Consider the following 18561-nt stretch of genomic DNA (forward strand, 5'->3'; position numbering starts at 1 on the left):
CAGTGGGGTCAGAACAAGCCTGCGGGGCCTTGCCCAGAGCAGCAGGGCTTCTGGAGTTTGTCACCTGCAGTCTGGCCCAGGCTCCTGTCCCAAGTGTGTGCTGCCGCCCGTCCCCTCCCCGCCGTGCTCCTCAGTTGGTGGTGCCATGTTCCCAAAGAGGCAGAGCAAATGTTGCCTTTAGTACGCGACGGACGGCTTTTTGGGCCTGTCTCTTGGTCCTCCCGAGGGGGCCGACCCCCTCCCCAGCCTCAGCCCCCGGTCCACACCTCTGTTCACATTGGCCTTCCTTTCCAGGTGAAAGAACTTGTCCTGGACAACTGCCGGTCGATTGAAGGCAAAATCGAAGGCCTCACAGATGAATTTGAGGAACTGGAGTTCTTAAGTACAATCAACGTAGGCCTCACCTCAGTCGCAAACTTACCAAAGTTAAACAAACTTAAGAAGGTAAAATGGGTGGAGGAGTCTGTGTGCGTGGGGAGGAGGGGGTCCTTACTTTGTGATGAGGGAGCTTCCCTGGAGGTGAAGCCAGGCGAGCACCGACTCGCCGTCTGCCCAGGGCCAGCCCGCTGGGCCCTCAGACGTCATTATAAGAGCTCTTTCTGCTTTTCCCCCTCCCTGCCCCGTTCAGCTTGAACTAAGCGATAACAGAATCTCAGGGGGCCTGGAAGTATTGGCAGAAAAGTGTCCGAACCTCACGCATCTAAATTTAAGTGGCAACAAAATTAAAGACCTCAGCACAATAGAGCCACTGGTGAGTCACTTGGGTCTTTCCCTCTGCATGGGATGGGAGAGGGGAGGGACTGGTATCAGGGAATACTACTCTTAGGTTTGTAGAATGGGTTTTTTTTTTTCTTTCCCACTTATCTTACTTTATTGGGCTCCCATTACGTGCCATGAGATCAAGTTGGAGCTACTGTTTCTGCTTGTCCATAGAAAGTGGAAGCCTAGAGACGTTCAGTGGTTTGAGCAAGGTCACACAGCCAGAGTGGGCAGTCGGGGGCAAGGACGGGGGGTCAGGTCAGACCCTTGCCTCAACTTCTGGTGGCTTGCTTTTCTTCTTCCACTTTCTGCTCAGCTTCAGAAACATGAGCTGTCATTTCTTAGAGCCTGATTCCTTGGCCCTTGTTGGGGAGGAAGGAGCCATCCAGGAGTGAAGCTGCCCCTGGAGTTTGCCACCTATTTTCCTCCTTGGATAGCCGGCCTTCCTGTAAGGGGCACACAGGAAGAGTGGCTGACCCCTGGTCTCCAGGCCTTGCAGTGATGGTGACCAGGGCCTCATCTCCATACGGCTGCACGTACCCCACACTTTGTGGATTGTCTCACCAGCAAGGAACAGGGCATGGTCAGAACAGCAATTTCTACATTACCTGATGGATTGTGTTCCCTTGATTTGAGATATGTCATCAATTAATAGCTTTCTCGAAATACAGAAATACTGTCACCTGAAATAAGCACATTTGCCGTAAACGTACATATAAGAACCCTCCCAGAGGATCACGCACCTTAGTATTGGGGGAATGTCATAAGGATATTTTGCCAAGTTTGCCACATTTCCCGTTTTTTAAGTTTATAGAGGAGAGGTTGGGGCATCCCTCAGTTTGGGTTTGTAGGTTCTCATCCAAGAAGCACCCCTTGCCCTCTCTGGCCGCTGGAGAGGCAGATTGATGGGCAGGGCGGCAGAACCAGACGTTGGCCCTGCTTTCTTAAGCTCAGACTTCTCCCCTCTATGGCCTGGAGTCAACTATGAGATATATTTCCCATAGATCTTCTTTTCAGGTCTTCCACTGACCTCCTAGGGCAAAGCAAAACTATTTTGATCTACCTGAAAGCCTTGATTTTTATGATTTCATAAGAAAATCTTTGAAGTTCAGTATATGTGTATTTTGGGAGGCAGGTATGGAGACCAAGTGTACGTGTATATAAATCATTCTGATTCGGTTACCATTAAAGGTCAGACCTAGACACACACACACCCTGCTGCCCAGGCCACAGATGCTTTTGTAGCTTCTCCTTCCCTGGTGACCAGTGTGATGGATGCGCTGTGCTCACCTCCCCAAGACAGGAAGGTGCTGGGCTCACCCACCCAGACCGCAGCCCAGACACCTTCCCTGCCCTTGACCTGCTGAGCATGACTTCTCACTCCTGTGATCTTGAGAGCAGCCAAACTGATCCCTTCTGCCTTAGCAGGGTTGTGAGGATAAACGGAGTTAACACCTGGTGTGCTGTGTCCATAGCCGGCACCCTCACTGACATTACTGATAGACCCCCCAGGACTTTGCTAGCTCGTGCCACCTTCTTCGTTCCCCTCTGGCTCCTTAGCCACAGAGGCAGCAGCAGAGCTTCTGGCTGGAGCCCCAGAGGAGCCCAGGTTAATTTGAAGCCAGTCACTGATTGGGCCAGAGCTTACTTGCAGACTAAATGTGTTGGCATTGGATGAGGCTTTAGAGGTAGGCCCTAGAGTCCATCCTCCATTTTCCAGATGAGGGACCTGAGGCCTACCAGCCAGGGACGGGCCAGAGCAGAGCCGATTCCTCTACCTGTTGTTTGCTCCCTCACTGTTGACTTCGTCTTTCCATTTGCAGAAAAAGTTAGAAAACCTCAAGAGCTTAGACCTTTTCAATTGTGAGGTAACCAACCTGAACGACTACCGAGAAAACGTGTTCAAGCTCCTCCCGCAGCTCACGTATCTCGATGGCTACGACCGGGACGACAAGGAGGCCCCTGACTCAGACGCCGAGGGCTACGTGGAGGGCCTGGATGACGATGAGGAGGACGAGGATGGTGGGTGTGGGGGTGAGGGTGGTGTGGGGGGCGGGGGGGGGGCTGCCAGGTGGCCTCTTCTTTCCGAAGCTGCTTCGGGAACCTCTGTCCCTGATCTTTCTCATGGGGGCTCAAACCCCCCAGAGAAGCACCCTGAGGCTTCCTGATTGCACAGTAACTCCTTAAAAGAGCATCTAACTGAACCCTCCCGTCAGGTTTTTCCTCTTTTTTCCAGAGGCTCCCCCAGAATGAGATCCTACAGTGTCTCTGTGTTGTGGGGAAGGGAGGTGAGCACCTGGAGGAAGGTGGGGTGTGGCCTGAGGGTCCCATTCAGCTAGTGGAGCTGAGGTCGGGAGCCCCCTGGTGGCTGCAGGCCACAGGACCATGGGACTTGCAGGGTGTGCCCCAGGGGTCCCCCGGAGGTGGAAGAGGCTTGCAGGAGGTGCACTGGGCACCCTGGCAGTACAGGGGGGTGAGGGCGAGCCAGCAGGGCCTACAGGGAGGAAGGAAGGAAGAAAGGGAAGGACCACCTCCCACTGTCCCCTTCCTGTGCACCAGCACAGTGCAGCTTCCCTCGGGTCTTCATGGCCACAGGAACGGTGAGAGTTAAGACATCTGGCCCATGCATTCAGGCAGCAGATTTCTTGTTTTTCCTTCTTAGGTCAGAGTATTTTGCAAGATAGTCACCTACCCGTTTGCCTTAGTTTATTCTATCTTATATAGCAGGCCCCAAGGCCTGAGTCCTGAGACCCGGTTTCTAGGCCCACCTCCGTGGCTGACTTGATGTGTGACCTTGAAACAAGTCCCCTCTCCCCTCGAGGACTCAGATCTTTGCCTTTAAAGCAAGGAGTCTGGGCTAGATGCTGTTTGCAAAGAAATCGACCTCTTGGCTTTTGTAAGCCCTGTAACTTCTTCCTCTGATCCAGCAGTGTCTCTGTGATCTCAGCCTCTACATGATCTTTTGTTTTTGTAAAACTCGGGAGGAGGACTTATCTTTGGATTGCTTTAGGATGTGTTGAGTCACATTAGAGCATCCAGGCTTTGAGCCTGGGTGGCTGTGGGAGGGTCCCGGGGCCCCACAGGAGACCAGTGCCAGGCCCATGAGCCTGGGTTTGTGCTGTGAGGGAGGCCAGCTTACCACCAGTGCCCTTGTCCCCATTTCTGGTGCACAGAAGAAGAATATGATGAAGATGCTCAGGTAGTGGAAGACGAGGAGGATGAAGAGGAGGAGGAAGAAGGAGAAGAGGAGGATGTGAGCGGAGAAGAGGAGGTAGGAGGGACCATCTCCCCAGAGTCCCCCTTACTTAATGCCTATGAGTCGGTCCCACTCTGTGCCTCAGTCAGTGATCAATCTTTGGCAGCCCAGAAACCCCGGGTGGGGAAATGAGACTGTTTTAGGGCCTTTTATCCGACTGCCGGAGGGAATCAAGACTTGCGGCGTGTCCTGGGAGGGCAGGAGGGAGAGGATCCTGGAGGCAGGGCACACGGGACTTTTGTGCCATGTAATAAGCCTTGCCCTTGTTTCTACCAGAGAATAAGTTCTTAGGGAATCCACATCCCTATTTTCTGCCTTTTTGCATTCCTATGTTAATTCAGATATTTATTGAGCGCTTAGAGTTTGCTAGGGAAAACTGAAGACTACTTTGAACTCATGGGTGGTTGGGTAAGACCCAGCTGGCTGCAGATCAGAGTGACAAGGGTCCTTAGTACACATGGCAGTAGTACTATTATCCTAACACCTTCACTGGCTCCCAGTTTCTTAAAAAGGTCTGCATGTCTATGAGAGGGTGGATCCCAGTTCTGTCACTTGCTAGCTGTGTGTCCCTGGACAAATACTTAACCTTTCTGAGCCTATTTCTTTGTCTGTAAAATAAGTATTGTTTTATATCTGGGTTATTAATAGGGATCAACTTGGTGAATTCTTGAGAATGTAATTCCTAAGTTACAATTGAGGACAGTGTTTGATCACTTAGTATTTTAGGCTTTCACACCCTTCAAGGTTCATGGCTCTGTGTGCTGGGTTTTGAGTTTGGATGATCCGCGTCTCTCTATACCAGAGTCATTTTCCATAACTTGTTTGGAATTCTTAATCAGCTCTTCCTAATTACAAAAGTCAGACCTGGAAAGGCTTAAAATGACAACAGCATGGACAAGGTACCTGCTTTTCCTTCCTGATTTCCTGTCTCCATCCTTTAAGGGTGCAGAGAGCTGTCTGTCACACAGACCCACATGGGCAGATCTCCGGCCCACCCCAAGCTGGGGAGAAACAGGTCGAGATGAACAGAAAAATCCAGTGGGATCGGCCTGGTTCCTGCCTAGTTCAGCTACTGGGTTTCCCTTCTCCCTAAGTGCAGGCTGGTACTAGGCTCAACTCTGAAGAATATTGCGAGTATTTTAAAAATAAAGACTTAGAAAAATAGGTCCTCCTAGGACAGGGCAGTAAGTCATGTTGGCTAATGGATTTTTCATCTTGCACTTCCCGTCACAGGAGCCACAGCATGCAGGGTTTTTTGTTTTTTTGTTTTTTGCCTTTTTTTTTTTTTTTTTTTTTTGTAATCTCATTGACCATCTGCAGAGTTCCAGCTTCCAGTGAAGGAGAGCTTATACACAGACCAGAAAAAAAAAAAAAAAAAAAAAGAAGAAGAAGTCTTAGCAAACAGACTGAAAAAACTATTTGGTAACATTATAAAAGGATATTTCCCTTGACAAAAAGGAGTCTATCACCAAGTTCTTTTTAAACAATGGGTTGGTTGCCTGACGCTTTAGGAACGGTGTTAACATGCAGAGATTCAGCTAGCACAAGACTTCAGAAACAGCATGAAGCAGGAGTACTGGGTTGAGAGTGAATTCTTGTACCTTGCTGGGATCTCAAGCCTGGGAATGATGTTTTTAGGGGAGGCCTTCATCTTCCCCTCCAAGTGATCCAAGTGTGCGAAGTGTAGACGGACTGGGTGGAGTGAGGTTGGACTTGCCCACAGAATCTGGATGTGCTAAAACCAAGGTCCTCCCTTAAAGCCAAAACCATTTGGAAGACAAAGGAAAAAGGCTGGCTGGCTTTGCACGACAGTCAGCTTGGGGAGTGTTTTCTCCAGAGAGCACACAGATGGGAAAGCTTGCCTGAGTTACAGGGACTTTAGGTCGAAAAATCTGAACCTGGTTTAGAACCTGCCAGCCCCCAGACACTGCCTGCAGATCCTATGTGTGATGTGGGTATTTCCTGGAGAAGGGGTTTGAGGCTTTCTCAGATTCTTAAAGGGATCCTTGATGCAAAAGAACCTCTGCTTGGCATTCCGAGGTGGCAGGTTCTTGTTGGGGCTCTGGGAAGTGGGGCGACCCCCATATTTTTGATCCAACTGTCTGGGGAAGGGACTTTGTCAGCATGCCCTGGGCCGGAGAGGGGCACTCGTAATGTCTGGTGTCCATCTTCTCTCCTAGGAGGATGAAGAGGGTTATAACGACGGGGAAGTAGACGATGAGGAAGATGAAGAAGATGTTGGTGGTATGGCGGCATTTTTACTCTCCGCTGGTAGCAGCCTGGTGCCCTCAGTTGGTGGTAGATGGCCAGGCCCCAGGGACCCGACTGGGGGCAGACTGCACCTGTGCAAGGCCCACCCCCTTTGCCTCCCTGGCTTCACAGATTTCCCAGGGTTGGCAAAGCTTCCCAGAAGCGTGGTCCCGTGGGTTCCGGGCAGGTGGGGTGAGTTAGAGGCAGGATCAGTGCCTTAGCCTAAACACCTTTTCCTTACTCTTCCAGAAGAAGAAAGGGGTCAGAAGCGAAAACGAGAACCTGAAGATGAGGGAGAAGACGATGACTAAGTGGAATAACCCTATTTTGAAAAATTCCTATTGTGATTTGACTGTTTTTACCCATTACCCCCCCTGAAATCCCGCCCCCCGAAACTTATTTTTTCTGATTGTAACGTTGCTGTGGGAACGAGAGGGGAAAAGTGTACTGGGGGTTGTGGGGGGAGGGAGGGCGGGAGGGGGTGGAATAAAATACTATTTTTACTGCCACTCTTTATTTTTTCCCCCTACTTTTTCTTTGTGTCTGGTTTTGTCCCTGTAAATGCGATAGCTGAGTACACACCAAGTGAGCATTTGTTCCTTACTCTCAAAGAGGACGGTTTAGAGGGCTCTTACAATCTCCTGGTATTTCCCTGAGTCTCTGCAGTTGGTTGGAAGGTCACGGCTGGCCTCCCTTTGGTTTCTCGAGAGCCTGGGAGGGGCTGAGCACCAGCCACATCTTACCTGGCCCCGGATCCCTTGATTTCTGCATTTCTTGGGCCTGCTCGAGGCATCCAACGCCCTGGTTTGTAAATAGCAACCTCAAGGCGTATTTTGGCACTGGTTGGGGGACATTCCCCGTCTCTCATTTCTTTCCTCCTTCACAGATGGTGGTGGGCTTTGCTCTACGGAGAAGACTCTGATGTCACTCTTAGAGCTGGAGCCAGAGGGCTGAGAACAGCAGGCTTAGGAGTTAATGAGTAAAATGGATTTGGTAATGATAATTAAAAGAGAAGAAGCAAACCCTCAAACTTCAACCTCTTTAAAAGATCAAAAACAACAACCACAACAACAAACTGTCCTATCTTGTTCTGTAAAATATTAGAACGCTTTGTTTTACGAAATGACAAGAGAATCCTTCCACACGTACTTCTGTGCTCAGACCATTTTTACAAACCTGAGCACAGGAGACGCTGCTGCATGTCGGCTGGGTTGGTTTTTTTCTTTTTCTTTTTTTTTTTTTCATACACCCGAGCACGGAAAAACTAACGCAAAATTGTATTTTCTTACCTAGTGGAAATCTGAAATGACTGCAAATTCCTAGTGAATGTACAGGTTTGCTCCCATGTCCCTCTTCTGGATTGCTTTAGAAGTGACGTGTTATTTCCTAGCCCGTGTTTCATCTGTATAAAAGAACATCTGCACCAGTTTTTCTCCTCCCCCTCAGAAGAGCCAAACTTTGAGTTTTATGTCTGTTTGTCATTGATAAATTTCAATAAATCTTTTTATACAATTTTTTTGGGGGTGGCTTCCTTGATTCCAGCAGGCCATTGATCTTTCTAAGATCTTTCTAAGATGCATTCCAGATAAACTGCTAGCTGATGGGGGCGGGGAAGCAAGGGGGGCCCCCCTGCTTAGCATTGTTATCTGATAAAATAGCTTCTTTTCAGGGTAGGTAACCTGACACCGAGTTTGGATGCTTTGGGTCTCAAAGCAAGGCTCGGTGGTGAGCTGTCTTCATCAAAAGCTTCATCATCAGCATAAAAACCCAAAAGATGGAAAGATACAGAGTTATTCTAATGCCAGAACTGTCACCAAAAATTTTGTTAGGCCGACTTTGGGACCTTATTTTGAATTCTCTTTCACGGTTTCCTTGTTCAGACTCTCAAGGAAGAACACGTGCTCGAAGACCTCAGGAACGCATAAAACAAATCTGTTGCTTTTTTACTCATCGTGATGATGGTAAGAGTTCAAAAGCATGTGTCGTCATGCCTCTGAAGAGTTCAAAAGCATGTATCGTCAATGGCTGTGTAGTAGTCCATCAGCTCTCCTGACTTGCCAAGCTCTAACCGCACGGTCAGTTTGGACGTCTGTTTGGACTGTTTCCCTCTTCTAGCTACAGCAGATGTTCTGTTGTGATACTTTTTGTGGGTTTCTTAGTACAAATGCTTAAAAGTGGGGTGATTGAACCAAAAGTTGACATTTCTATGGCTAATATGCAAGGAAGGTTCTATGTTTTCCACAAGGGTTATACCAATGTGCTGTGCAATTAATGCATAGACGCATATGTTCATTCTCAGCCCTATAGCCTCAAACCCCACAGCGAGGCCTAGTTCTGTGCAATTCCAACAGAATGAGGTGCTTCTTGGGGAGAGACTGACACAACCTATCCCCTCAGTGGTGCCCTGGCACCGCTGTCCCTTTCTTTGGCACAGACATCCTCTGGCTCCAGGTATAGGATGGGGAGATAGCCTCTCAGAACCAGTGAAAGATTGTGGGAATGGGGTGAAACGCACTCAGACCTGGCCCAGGATTTTCGGGCCCTGACTCCCTCCATGGAGCCTTTAGGGGTTAGTTGACTCACATAGATCGGTACACAAATGCTCTAAAATGTCAGGTAAAATGGTTAGCAATGAATGGGTTAGTGCTGATGGGATTAAGGGAAGAGTAGGCAATCTGTACCAATCATACCAAGCTTTCACATCAACCCTCAAAGAAAGGTCTTACTGTGCCCATTTTACAGATGAGGGAAACAAGTCAAAGTGACGGGATGTAAGAAGAGATGGAGAGAGGATAAAATCCAGGTCTGTTGGGACTATTTCCATGTCACTGAACTCCGTTATGAATGGCAAGGAAGAAGGAAGCTCAGCCCCAGGCGGTGGAGAGGCAGTAAAAGCCTATCTACCGAACTTGCTATGTGCCAGGTACTGGGTTTTATTTACTGAGCCACCTCATTCATCTTACTGAATCCTCACAGCCACCCTAGGTAAATGCTATTATCTTTGTTCTATGGGTGGCTCAGAGGGGTTGGCCCAAGGTCATGCAGCCAGAAAAGAGCAAAACTGGTAATAAGCTGAGGGGTGGGCAGGGGGGCGGGGTTTCCAGAACCAGCTTTCTTTGTACACCGGACTGCCAGCAACCTCCCCACCCTGAGCTGGGACTACCTATACAGGCCAACTGTGTTAAAGCACTTCCTCCCCTTGCCAATCAGGGTCCTGGGGGCAGAGCTTTCCGTGCTGAGTGCTAGCAAATAGTGTAGCATGGACCCTTGAGAGGGGACAGCCCTTAGAAATCACCCAGTCATCCACTGTCCCATTAGACCAAAGAAGAAGCCGAAACCTGGGGTGGGAGGGTGGTGAGTGATGTGCCCAAAGTAGCACTGCAAGGCAGTGGCAGGGCCCAGCCTGGACCACAGGCCCCCGTTCCTGGGCTTCTCCTGCACCATATCTACCGCTTCACTGGGTTGCAGGGAGGCTGGCTATGTGGGAAGTCGGGGAGCATCTCCTGGAACAACACAGCCAAGGCTTCGGTGGACAAGATGTAGCAAGTGCCATGGCACATCCATGTGTTCTCTGTGGCTGTGGAGTGGATCCTATGTTTTAAATATCCACGGGGGTTTGGCTCCCCCATTGTGTCTGACATCGATGATGCCTGGAATCGGTGTGCATTTCCTGATAAAGGACCAGTCCCTGGAAAGAGTAACGATGATGATGATGATGATGCATCTAGATCATGAGCCACTCTGTGTCATGTGCTTTATATCCATTGCCTCCCTTAATCCTGGCACAGAATTCATAGAATCAAAGTTCAAAGAGAAGACAACTAGCCTGGCTCGTAAGTGGCAGGTAAGCCTCAACCCTACGTCCTGCCGGTAGAGACCTTGTTCTTATCCAATGTGTTAAAAGAGGCAGGCAGATGGGGTGGGGGGAAGATGAGCAATTTCGTTTTTCTCATTTGCTGACTTGCAAAGGCTGTTTTTATCCTTGTTCAGAAACTCATTGTTCATGGCTGGAAGGATTCCCACAGTGGGTCCCTAATAAGCAGCTTTGCACAATGGTGGCCGAGTCCCTGGACCAGCCCTTGGACAGGCCCCTGTGGCAGGCTGGGCCCCAGGGTGAGTGAGCAGGGCCAAGAAGAGGGCTGGAGATGGTGGCATGGGGGAGAGTGGGTTGGGCTGAATCAAGGCAGGCCGTGGGTATGCCAGCAGGGGAGAGGTGAGAAAGATTCCAACCTGATGGGACATGCGGTATTCTGCTGACTGACGGTGACAGGAAACTGATGCAGGGGACATCCATGGAGTCAGTCTGGCAGCGACACTACAGGACCATCAGAGGAACTCATGTGGATACAGGACCACTCCTTCCCATTCCTGAGGTTCATCTCTGGTTCCTGGGATGACTCAGTCCTGGTCAATCGGTGTATTCCAAACTGACTATAGGGACTAGTACAAGCAAGAGCCTGGAACCCAAACTTTAAATGAAGCTTGGTCCCTGGAATTTGGAAAATGAGAAACTTCCTGTTGTGGGGTTGGGGCTGGGAGGTTGGAGGCCTGGAGTTGTGGAGGCATACACATCCCCTGGAGAGAGCCTCTGGATCATTCCATCTCAGCCTGGAAACATCCTGACCACTAGGATGGAGAGAAGACACCAACATATATTTAAAACTTGTCCGCTGGACATTGTATGTCCTTTTGCTTGTTTCTCATCTGGGAGAGTCATTCTTATTCCCATTTCAAAGACTGAACACATAGAAGTGCTAGATAAATATTAGCTGCATGGTGCCAGATGCAACAATAAATGCCTTCTAGAAATCAACCTGGTGCTTTCCCAAACGCCCCTGATAAGAATCCCTGGGGCTTTTCTGATGACCAGGCCTCACCCCCTGGGAATTCTGGTTCAGTCACTCTGGATGGAGGCCTGGGAATGTGTGTGTTAACAAGTACCCAGAGGATTCTCATCACTGGCGACGTTTGGGAAGTGCTGCGTCAAAGTCAGTGCCCACAAGGGCCTGGCAAGGACGGTGTGGCCATCCCCAGTTGAAGTTGAGAAAGTGAGGCTTGAGAACCAGATTAACTAACCTGCCCAAGCTACCACAGGCACATGATAGAACTGGGATTTGAACCCCAGTCTCCGCCACTTTCACGCTTGTTACAGAAAGAGGGTGATACTAACTACTGTGTAGCTCATAGGTTGTGAGGCGACGGGAAAGATGGGAAAGAATATTGCAAAAGGGAAGGCAAACTGCTATTAAAAAGAGAAGGAGAGGGGCACCTGGCTGGTTCAGTTGGAAGAGCACACAACTCTTGATGCCTGGGGTCATGAGTGCGAGCCCCACGGTGAGTGTAGAGATCACTAAAAAAATAAACTTAAAAAAAAAAAAAAAAGAGCGAGATGCCACTTTTATAAAAAGAGGCCCAAACAACCCAAATGCTTTCTGTAACAAGCAGAAAACAAAGTCCTAAAAGCCACTTGGTAGGACACCTGGGTGGTTCAGTTGGTTAAGCGTCTGCCTTTAGCTCAGGTCGTGATCCCAGGGTCCTGGAATCGAGTCCTGCGGCGGGCTCCCTGCTCAGCGGGGAGCCTGATTCTCCCTCTGCCCCTCCCTCCTGCTCCTGTGTGCACACTCTCTCGCTCTCTTAAATAAATGAATAAAATCTTTAAAAAAAAATAAATAAAAGCCGCTTGGTAACTAAGATAATCTACAAGGAAGGTTCTTCTTCCCCCTCAAAAAATTTACATACAATAAAATTCACTCTTTGCATCAACTGTCACAGTCAGGGTTCAGTTTATGAAAGATCCTAGTTGTAAAAAAAGAAATGGATTTGCGTTCCGGGGGTATCCTCAGTCTTGCTGACCGCCCTCTGAGTGGTGACATGCACATCCTGCCCTGGGCTCAGGAGTTGGGGGGCCTGGACTCCCCATCCTAGCTCTGCTCCGAGACTAACAGGCTGGGTGATCACGGATGCGTGGCCCTTCCGAGCTCTGAGAAGAGCAGTGCGGATTAAGTGACGTCTGACAGCCTCGGTTGAGGGTTTGCTGTGATTGTCTTTCCCTCTTGCCCTGCGGCCCCCAGTCAGGCCTCTGCTGAAAGGGGGGCTTGGTGATGGGCCTGGTTGCCCACAGGGAGGGGCAAGGTGGGAGAAACAGCCTTCCTGGGGAGACAGGTGCACTCTGCTGAGGAATTAGCAGAATGAGTCTCTGAGGTCTCGCTGTGTAGACCGATAGCCCGGTCTATCCACACCCACAATTGCCTGGGTAACCCAGCTGAGCCAGTCAGGAAGCTGAGAGAAAACCCATCTGTATGGAGGGCTCACCGTGTGCCCAGAGCTTGCCATGTGTGATGTCACTTCAACCTCACAGCAAGATTGTCTTTGAGGTGTACTTCCCGCTTTCCAGATGAAGAGACCAAGGTTCAGAGACATTCTGGAACTTGCTCAGGATCACACAGCCAGGAAGGCCCCAGCCGGTATAAGAACCCATGGCTTCCTGGCCTGGAGGCTGGAGAGGCTTCCTCGGTGCTCAGCCCCGCGTAACTGCAGCGAGATTCGTCTGTTCCAAATCTTGGTTTGACTAATCTCACACCTTTTCTCAGGAATCTAGCTCTCAGGCCCAGCACGGTCCTCCCACTCCGCTCTGCGGTTCTCCAGACTCCTAAGCCTGTGACAAAACCAGTCTCTCCAGAGCCCCTGGGAACAGATATCTATAACAAAAACAATCTGGACCTCAGGAGCAAGGAGGCTTGATCTCTACCTCTGGGGTGAGGGACACTGGATGTTTTGAAGGAGCAACAGCAGCTCCTTCCAGTCCTCGCAAACATAGGAAGAGGCGACATCTCCGGGGACACCATCCTGGACGAGAGCCGAGAGGCCCTGGGACCTGGGACAGGCCACCTCTTTGCAGGATCTACATCCCAGAGGCGTCGGGACGTGCAGAGCATGTTTGTGTGTTGACAGGAATGGTCCAGGAGAGAAGGAGGTGTTGATGATGTGCAAGAAATGCATATCATCCTGGAGGAAGTCAGAGGCAAGGGATCCTGTTTAGCTCTCAGTAAGAGGAAAAGCCACTTCCTCCTCTGTAGCAGGTGAGACGGGAGAGAAAGGCTGCAGATGCGGGAAGGTGGGTAGATTTGGTGGAGCGAAAGTGGCGGGCTTCCTGTCTGCTTTTGGAGGAAATAGGAAGCAAAGTGGTCCATGGAGTTTGGGGGGGTAGAGAGGGGCAAAATGGGAGTGAGGGTTTGAAGAGAGATGAGAAGGCAGGAGAGAGTTGTTTGAGAGGGTGGGGAAACAGTCACCCCTGGGGAAGCCTCGGAAGAGCCCATGCCCACTTACCTGCAATTGGGGACCACAACTTTATTTTTTTTAAAGATTTTATTTATTCATGAGAGACACAGAGAGGCAGAGACACACGCAGAGGGAGAAGCAGGCTCCCTGCGGGGAGCTCCATGTGGGACTCCATCCCAGGACCCCAGGATCATGACCTGAGCCAAAGGCAGACACTTAACCACTGAGCCATCTGGGTGCCCCAGAACCACACGACTTTAAAGGGAGACCAGTCAGCATGGCCCGGTGGCTTGAGTGTCCGCAGTGGGGTGGCAGACAGTTGGGTTTAAATAGCAGGGTGATTACACCGAGTAAGGCAGGGGACAGGGAAGACCGGATGTCTGGGAGATTGTCAGGGCAGCCTGGAAAGGAGTTCCAGGTTGGCTAAGGGGGGAAGCCAGTCCTGATTGATAGTGAGGAAGTGGGAGAAGGTCTGTAGACTGGAGAACTGCCAGGGTGGAAGGGCTGTTGGGAGGGGACCATTGAGGCAGGTGAGCTGCAAGGGGGGAGGAGGCAGCCCTCAGAGGGAAGGTCAAGGACAAGGCCGTGGGGTGGGTGTCCAAGTGGGATGGAAGAGTGGATCTTCACTGGAGGTGAGCCGTTGGCAGAACCGAGAGGCCAAGGCGTTGGATGGTTCATCTGCGAGGTCATTGCTGAGAATGATAACAGGAATTACAAGAGGAAAAGGGATGCTAACCCACTTCCCTAACGAGGAGGCACAAAAGCAACAAAGAGGTGGTCATAACTTTTTAAAAGAGTAGGAAGGAGACATAGAAGCCACGATGGGGAAGGAGCCCCTTGTGCCTCCTCATGCAGAGGCTGCAGGGGAAGTGGAATCATCAGGTTCAGAGCAGGCTCAAGTTCGGACAAGGGAGGAGGCCCGTCCACTGTTCACTGGTGGACTGCACATGGTTACAGAAGGTGTGAGGAGGTGAAAGGGGGGAAGATGAGCCCTGGTTCCTCCTAATACAACTTCTGTGCATCTTCGACGTCGGAGGCAGGCACGGCTAAGGCAGGCAAAAGGACCAGGTCTTTTCCATTCTGGTACTTGCAGGTGTCCACTGAGGAAGCTCGTGCCTTCTGCTTGCTGTCTCAGACTCTTTGGAGCTTGCCAGCCTCTCCCCACAGGGGGCCAGCCCCCTGCAACCCCACACTCCCCGCCTCCTGTTCCAGCCAGGTACAGGTGCTAGTCTCTGCCCATTGGCTTGAGCCCACTCCCCCTCCAGAACTGTTCCAGCAAGACTTCGTGATAGGGCATCTACTGGCCACATATCTAAGCCAGATCATACATGCCTTGGGCCAGCATTCCAGACTTCATCACTGGGATTCCAGTGGCAGGGAGGGACCATGGAGATGCCACCCCAGCCCACCCCCTCTGTGTCCTAGCCCCTCACATACTACATAATGAATATTCTGGAGGATTCCAGCAAAGACTTCTTTGTCACTTAGCTATAATGGCGGCTGCAGGGCCTCAGCCATTCAGTGGACTCTGCTGCTCTCTGCACATCTCGCCTGTCCTTCCCTAGGCAGAAGCTGGGGAGCTGACTAGTCACCAGCTGTCAGGACCCCCCACTATTAGGCAGGTTATGGCTTGGACACCAAGCCCTGCTTCAGTCATCTGGCCAGAGGGCTCTAACTCCAACTCACAAACCCTATCAACTGGGCAGAAAGAGCTTCCAGGGCCCCCTCTCTCAGGAGGGGCTGTTGGCAAGCTAAGCTCTTGAAGCTTCAAGGGTTGTCGAGGAATTAGTGTTTCTGAGTTTTGTTGCTCACGCTTTGTGCACCCCAGATCTTTTGTGGGCCTCTGTCACAGTCCCTGTCTTTGCCCACTTCCTTGAACTCTTTTCCAGATTCTGCGAGTTTTCTGCTGCCTTGATTGGCTCCTGGACATCTCCTTGATCTCCATAATTTAGGTTCCTGACAGTCCTTTTACTCCTGACTGCCTCCAGGCTGTGCCAGTCAATTCCTCAGAGGGCAAAGGAGAGCAGAAACAAGGCCCTCAGAGCAAGAGGTCTTACATAGGAAAAACTGATGGTCCTGTTGATCCTGGGATTCAAATTCTCCCCCACAGATCAATATTTCGTGAAATGGACCACACACCACAGGAAATATTGAAAAAGCAGGTATTGACCACCATGGCAGCCATAGTGGAAGGTATTGGGTGGGACCACAAAGTTTAGGGAGGCTTATCTTCTCCCTAATTTCAAGATGGCAGACTGAAGTGCAATCTGAATGTGCGTCCCTTGAGATTTTATGGTGACAAATTAAATTTTTCCAGATTTGGTCAGTAGCCACCCACACTGATAATTCTTAAAACTGTATCAGCATGGAAAAAAGGCTTATGACAAATGGACCAAGCTTCCAGCTGTCCAGGAGGAAAAAAGGAGAAATGTTATATAATTGTTTTACAAAATTTTTGCAAAGATGAGAAAACAAATTAGCATGCATACAAATAAGAAAAATATGTAAAGTTTATTGCCATATGAAAAAGATAATGTGGTCTATAATTCAATAAGAACAAAAAAACCCAATTAAAAAAATGAGTCAAATGAAGAAATCTGAACAGACTGTTTCTCAAAGGAAGATACAAATAGCCAATAAGCACATGAAAAAGTACCCAACATCATTAGCTATCAGGGAAATGAGTTATCACTCACACCCCCTACAATAACTAAAATTAAAAAGACTAACAACAATAAAAGTTGGTGAGGACGTAGAGGAACCAGACACTCCTATGTGTTTGGTGGGTGTATAAAATGGTACAGCCCCTTGGGAAAAAGTTCTGCAACTTCTTTTAATTTTATAATTGTATACTTACCGTCTAATTCAGCAATTCCATGCCTAGATATTTACCCAGCAGACATGAAACATGCTCACGAGAAGACTTGTACAAGGATGTTTATAGCATCTTTGTCTGTAATCGCCCAAAACCGGAAACAACTCAAATGTCCAGCAGCAGGTGAGTAAAGAAACAAATTGTAGTATGCCCATATAATGGAGTACTTCCCACCAATAAATAGACTGATCAACACAATTCAGGAGATTATCAGAACTATTATGCTAACCCAAACCAAGCCAGACATCAAAGAGTGCAGACTGTATGATTCCACTTACATAAAATTTAATAACAAGCAAAATTGATCTATAGTGACAGAAAGCAAACACTGTTTTGCCTCTGGGCCCTGGAACTGGGGATTGATTCAAAAGGAGCATCAGGAACTAGCTGGGGTAATGGGATCGTTTTTTTGTTTTTGTTTTTTTTTTAAAGATTTTATTTATTTATTCATGAGAGACACAGAGACAGAGGCAGAGACACAGACAGAGGGAGAAGCAGGCTCCATCCAGGGAGCCTGATGTGGGACTCGATCCCAGGACCCCAGGATCATGACCTAAGCCAAAGGCAGGCGCTAAACAGCTGAGCCACCCAGGCGTCCTGGATTATTCTATATCTTGATTAGAGTGTGGGTTTCAGAGGGGGTACATTCGTCAGAGATCATCAAACACAAGACTGGTGCATTTCACTATGTGCAAATTTTAACTGAAAAAATTAAGAACTGTAAGTAAATATGGAACTTTAGCTAATGACATGCGTGCTGAAGTAATCTGAAATAAAGGGCACTGATTTCTGGAACTTATTTTTAAATGCATAAAAAATAAGATGGAGGGGGCATCGGGGTGGCTCAGTCCGTAGAGCACCTGCCCTTGGCTCAGGTCACAGTCCTGGCCTCTGGCTCTCTGCTCAGCAGGGACCCTGCTTCTCCCTCTCCTCCCTGCTCATGCTCTCTCTCACTATCTCTATTAACTCTGTCTCTCTCTCTCAAATAAATAAATAAAATCTCTAAAAACAAACCAAAAGAAACAAAGATTATGGATAATTTCTTAAATCACCTGAAAAATTAACTTTGTATTTTGTATTCAGCTTATTAAACTACTTTAACATAATTCTGTATTACCAGAGTAAAAAATAATAAAATAAAATAAAATAAAATAAAATAAAATAAAATAAAATAAACTTTTCATAGAAAGTTTGGAATATGCAGAATAGAAACAAAAATTTCTTCTTTTTTTGAAACAAAGCTTAAAATCTGTAATCCCATGAGCCATAGAAAATTGTTTTTTATACATACATACCCATAGAAAACAATTTTCTATGGATCTAATACACAACCTATTAGTGTATTTTCTTAACAAACATATCTCGAACATTTCCCTGTCATTAAATATTCTTGCAAATGTGATTTTTAGATAGTAGTACATTTCATTGTATGTATGTACTATATATAAATTGTTAATCATTCCCTATTGTTAAGTATTGGCTTGTCTCCAAGTTTTTCTATTGCAAACAAAGCTATGGTACATACATCTTTGACCACATTTTGATTTTTCCATACTATGGATCCCTTGCAGCTGGGTTACTAGGTCAAAAGTTAGGAACATTTTTGTACATTTAATACTAGAAAATTGCTTTCCAGAAGGGTTACCAATTTACATACAGCTAGTAGTATGTAAGAATGCCTTTTCCCCCCTGCAACTTAGTCACCTTTGAATATTTTTTAAATTTAGTTTTTCTTTTTTTTTTTTTTTTTTAATTTTTATTTATTTATGATAGTCACAGAGAGAGAGAGAGAGGCAGAGACACAGGCGGAGGGAGAAGCAGGCTCCATGCACCGGGAGCCTGATATGGGATTTGATCCCGGGTCTCCAGGATCGCGCCCTGGGCCAAAGGCAGGCGCCAAACCGCTGCGCCACCCAGGGATCCCCAAATTTAGTTTTTCTTTTGCCAATTTCATAGGAGAGAGATTGTATCTTATTATAATTTTAATTTGTATTCTTTTGAATACTATTAAGCATTTTTAAAAATATTTTATTTATTTATTCATGAGAGACAGAGAGAGAGGCAGAGACATAGGCAGAGGGAGAAAGAAGCAGGCTCTCTGTGGTGAATTGGATGTGGTACTTGATCCCAGGACCCCAGGATC

The 18561-nt window shown here is 48.3% G+C and overlaps 1 protein-coding gene across 1 annotated transcript in view; it reads left to right on the forward strand.

Moving 5' to 3' along the window:
* ANP32A (acidic nuclear phosphoprotein 32 family member A) overlaps positions 1–7779 on the forward strand; it is a 37879-nt gene extending 30100 nt beyond the window's left edge. The window contains exons 2-7 of the mRNA XM_041740389.1: positions 295–444; positions 629–751; positions 2583–2781; positions 3933–4030; positions 6196–6259; positions 6515–7779. Coding sequence (XP_041596323.1) covers positions 295–444; positions 629–751; positions 2583–2781; positions 3933–4030; positions 6196–6259; positions 6515–6576 — 696 coding nt within the window. The 3' untranslated portion in view covers positions 6577–7779. The remainder of the gene's footprint in view (positions 1–294; positions 445–628; positions 752–2582; positions 2782–3932; positions 4031–6195; positions 6260–6514) is intronic.
* The last annotated feature ends 10782 nt before the right edge of the window (positions 7780–18561 follow it).

This window comes from Vulpes lagopus, chromosome 2 (genome assembly GCF_018345385.1).
Source record: "Vulpes lagopus strain Blue_001 chromosome 2, ASM1834538v1, whole genome shotgun sequence".
NCBI classification, from domain to species: domain Eukaryota; kingdom Metazoa; phylum Chordata; class Mammalia; order Carnivora; family Canidae; genus Vulpes; species Vulpes lagopus.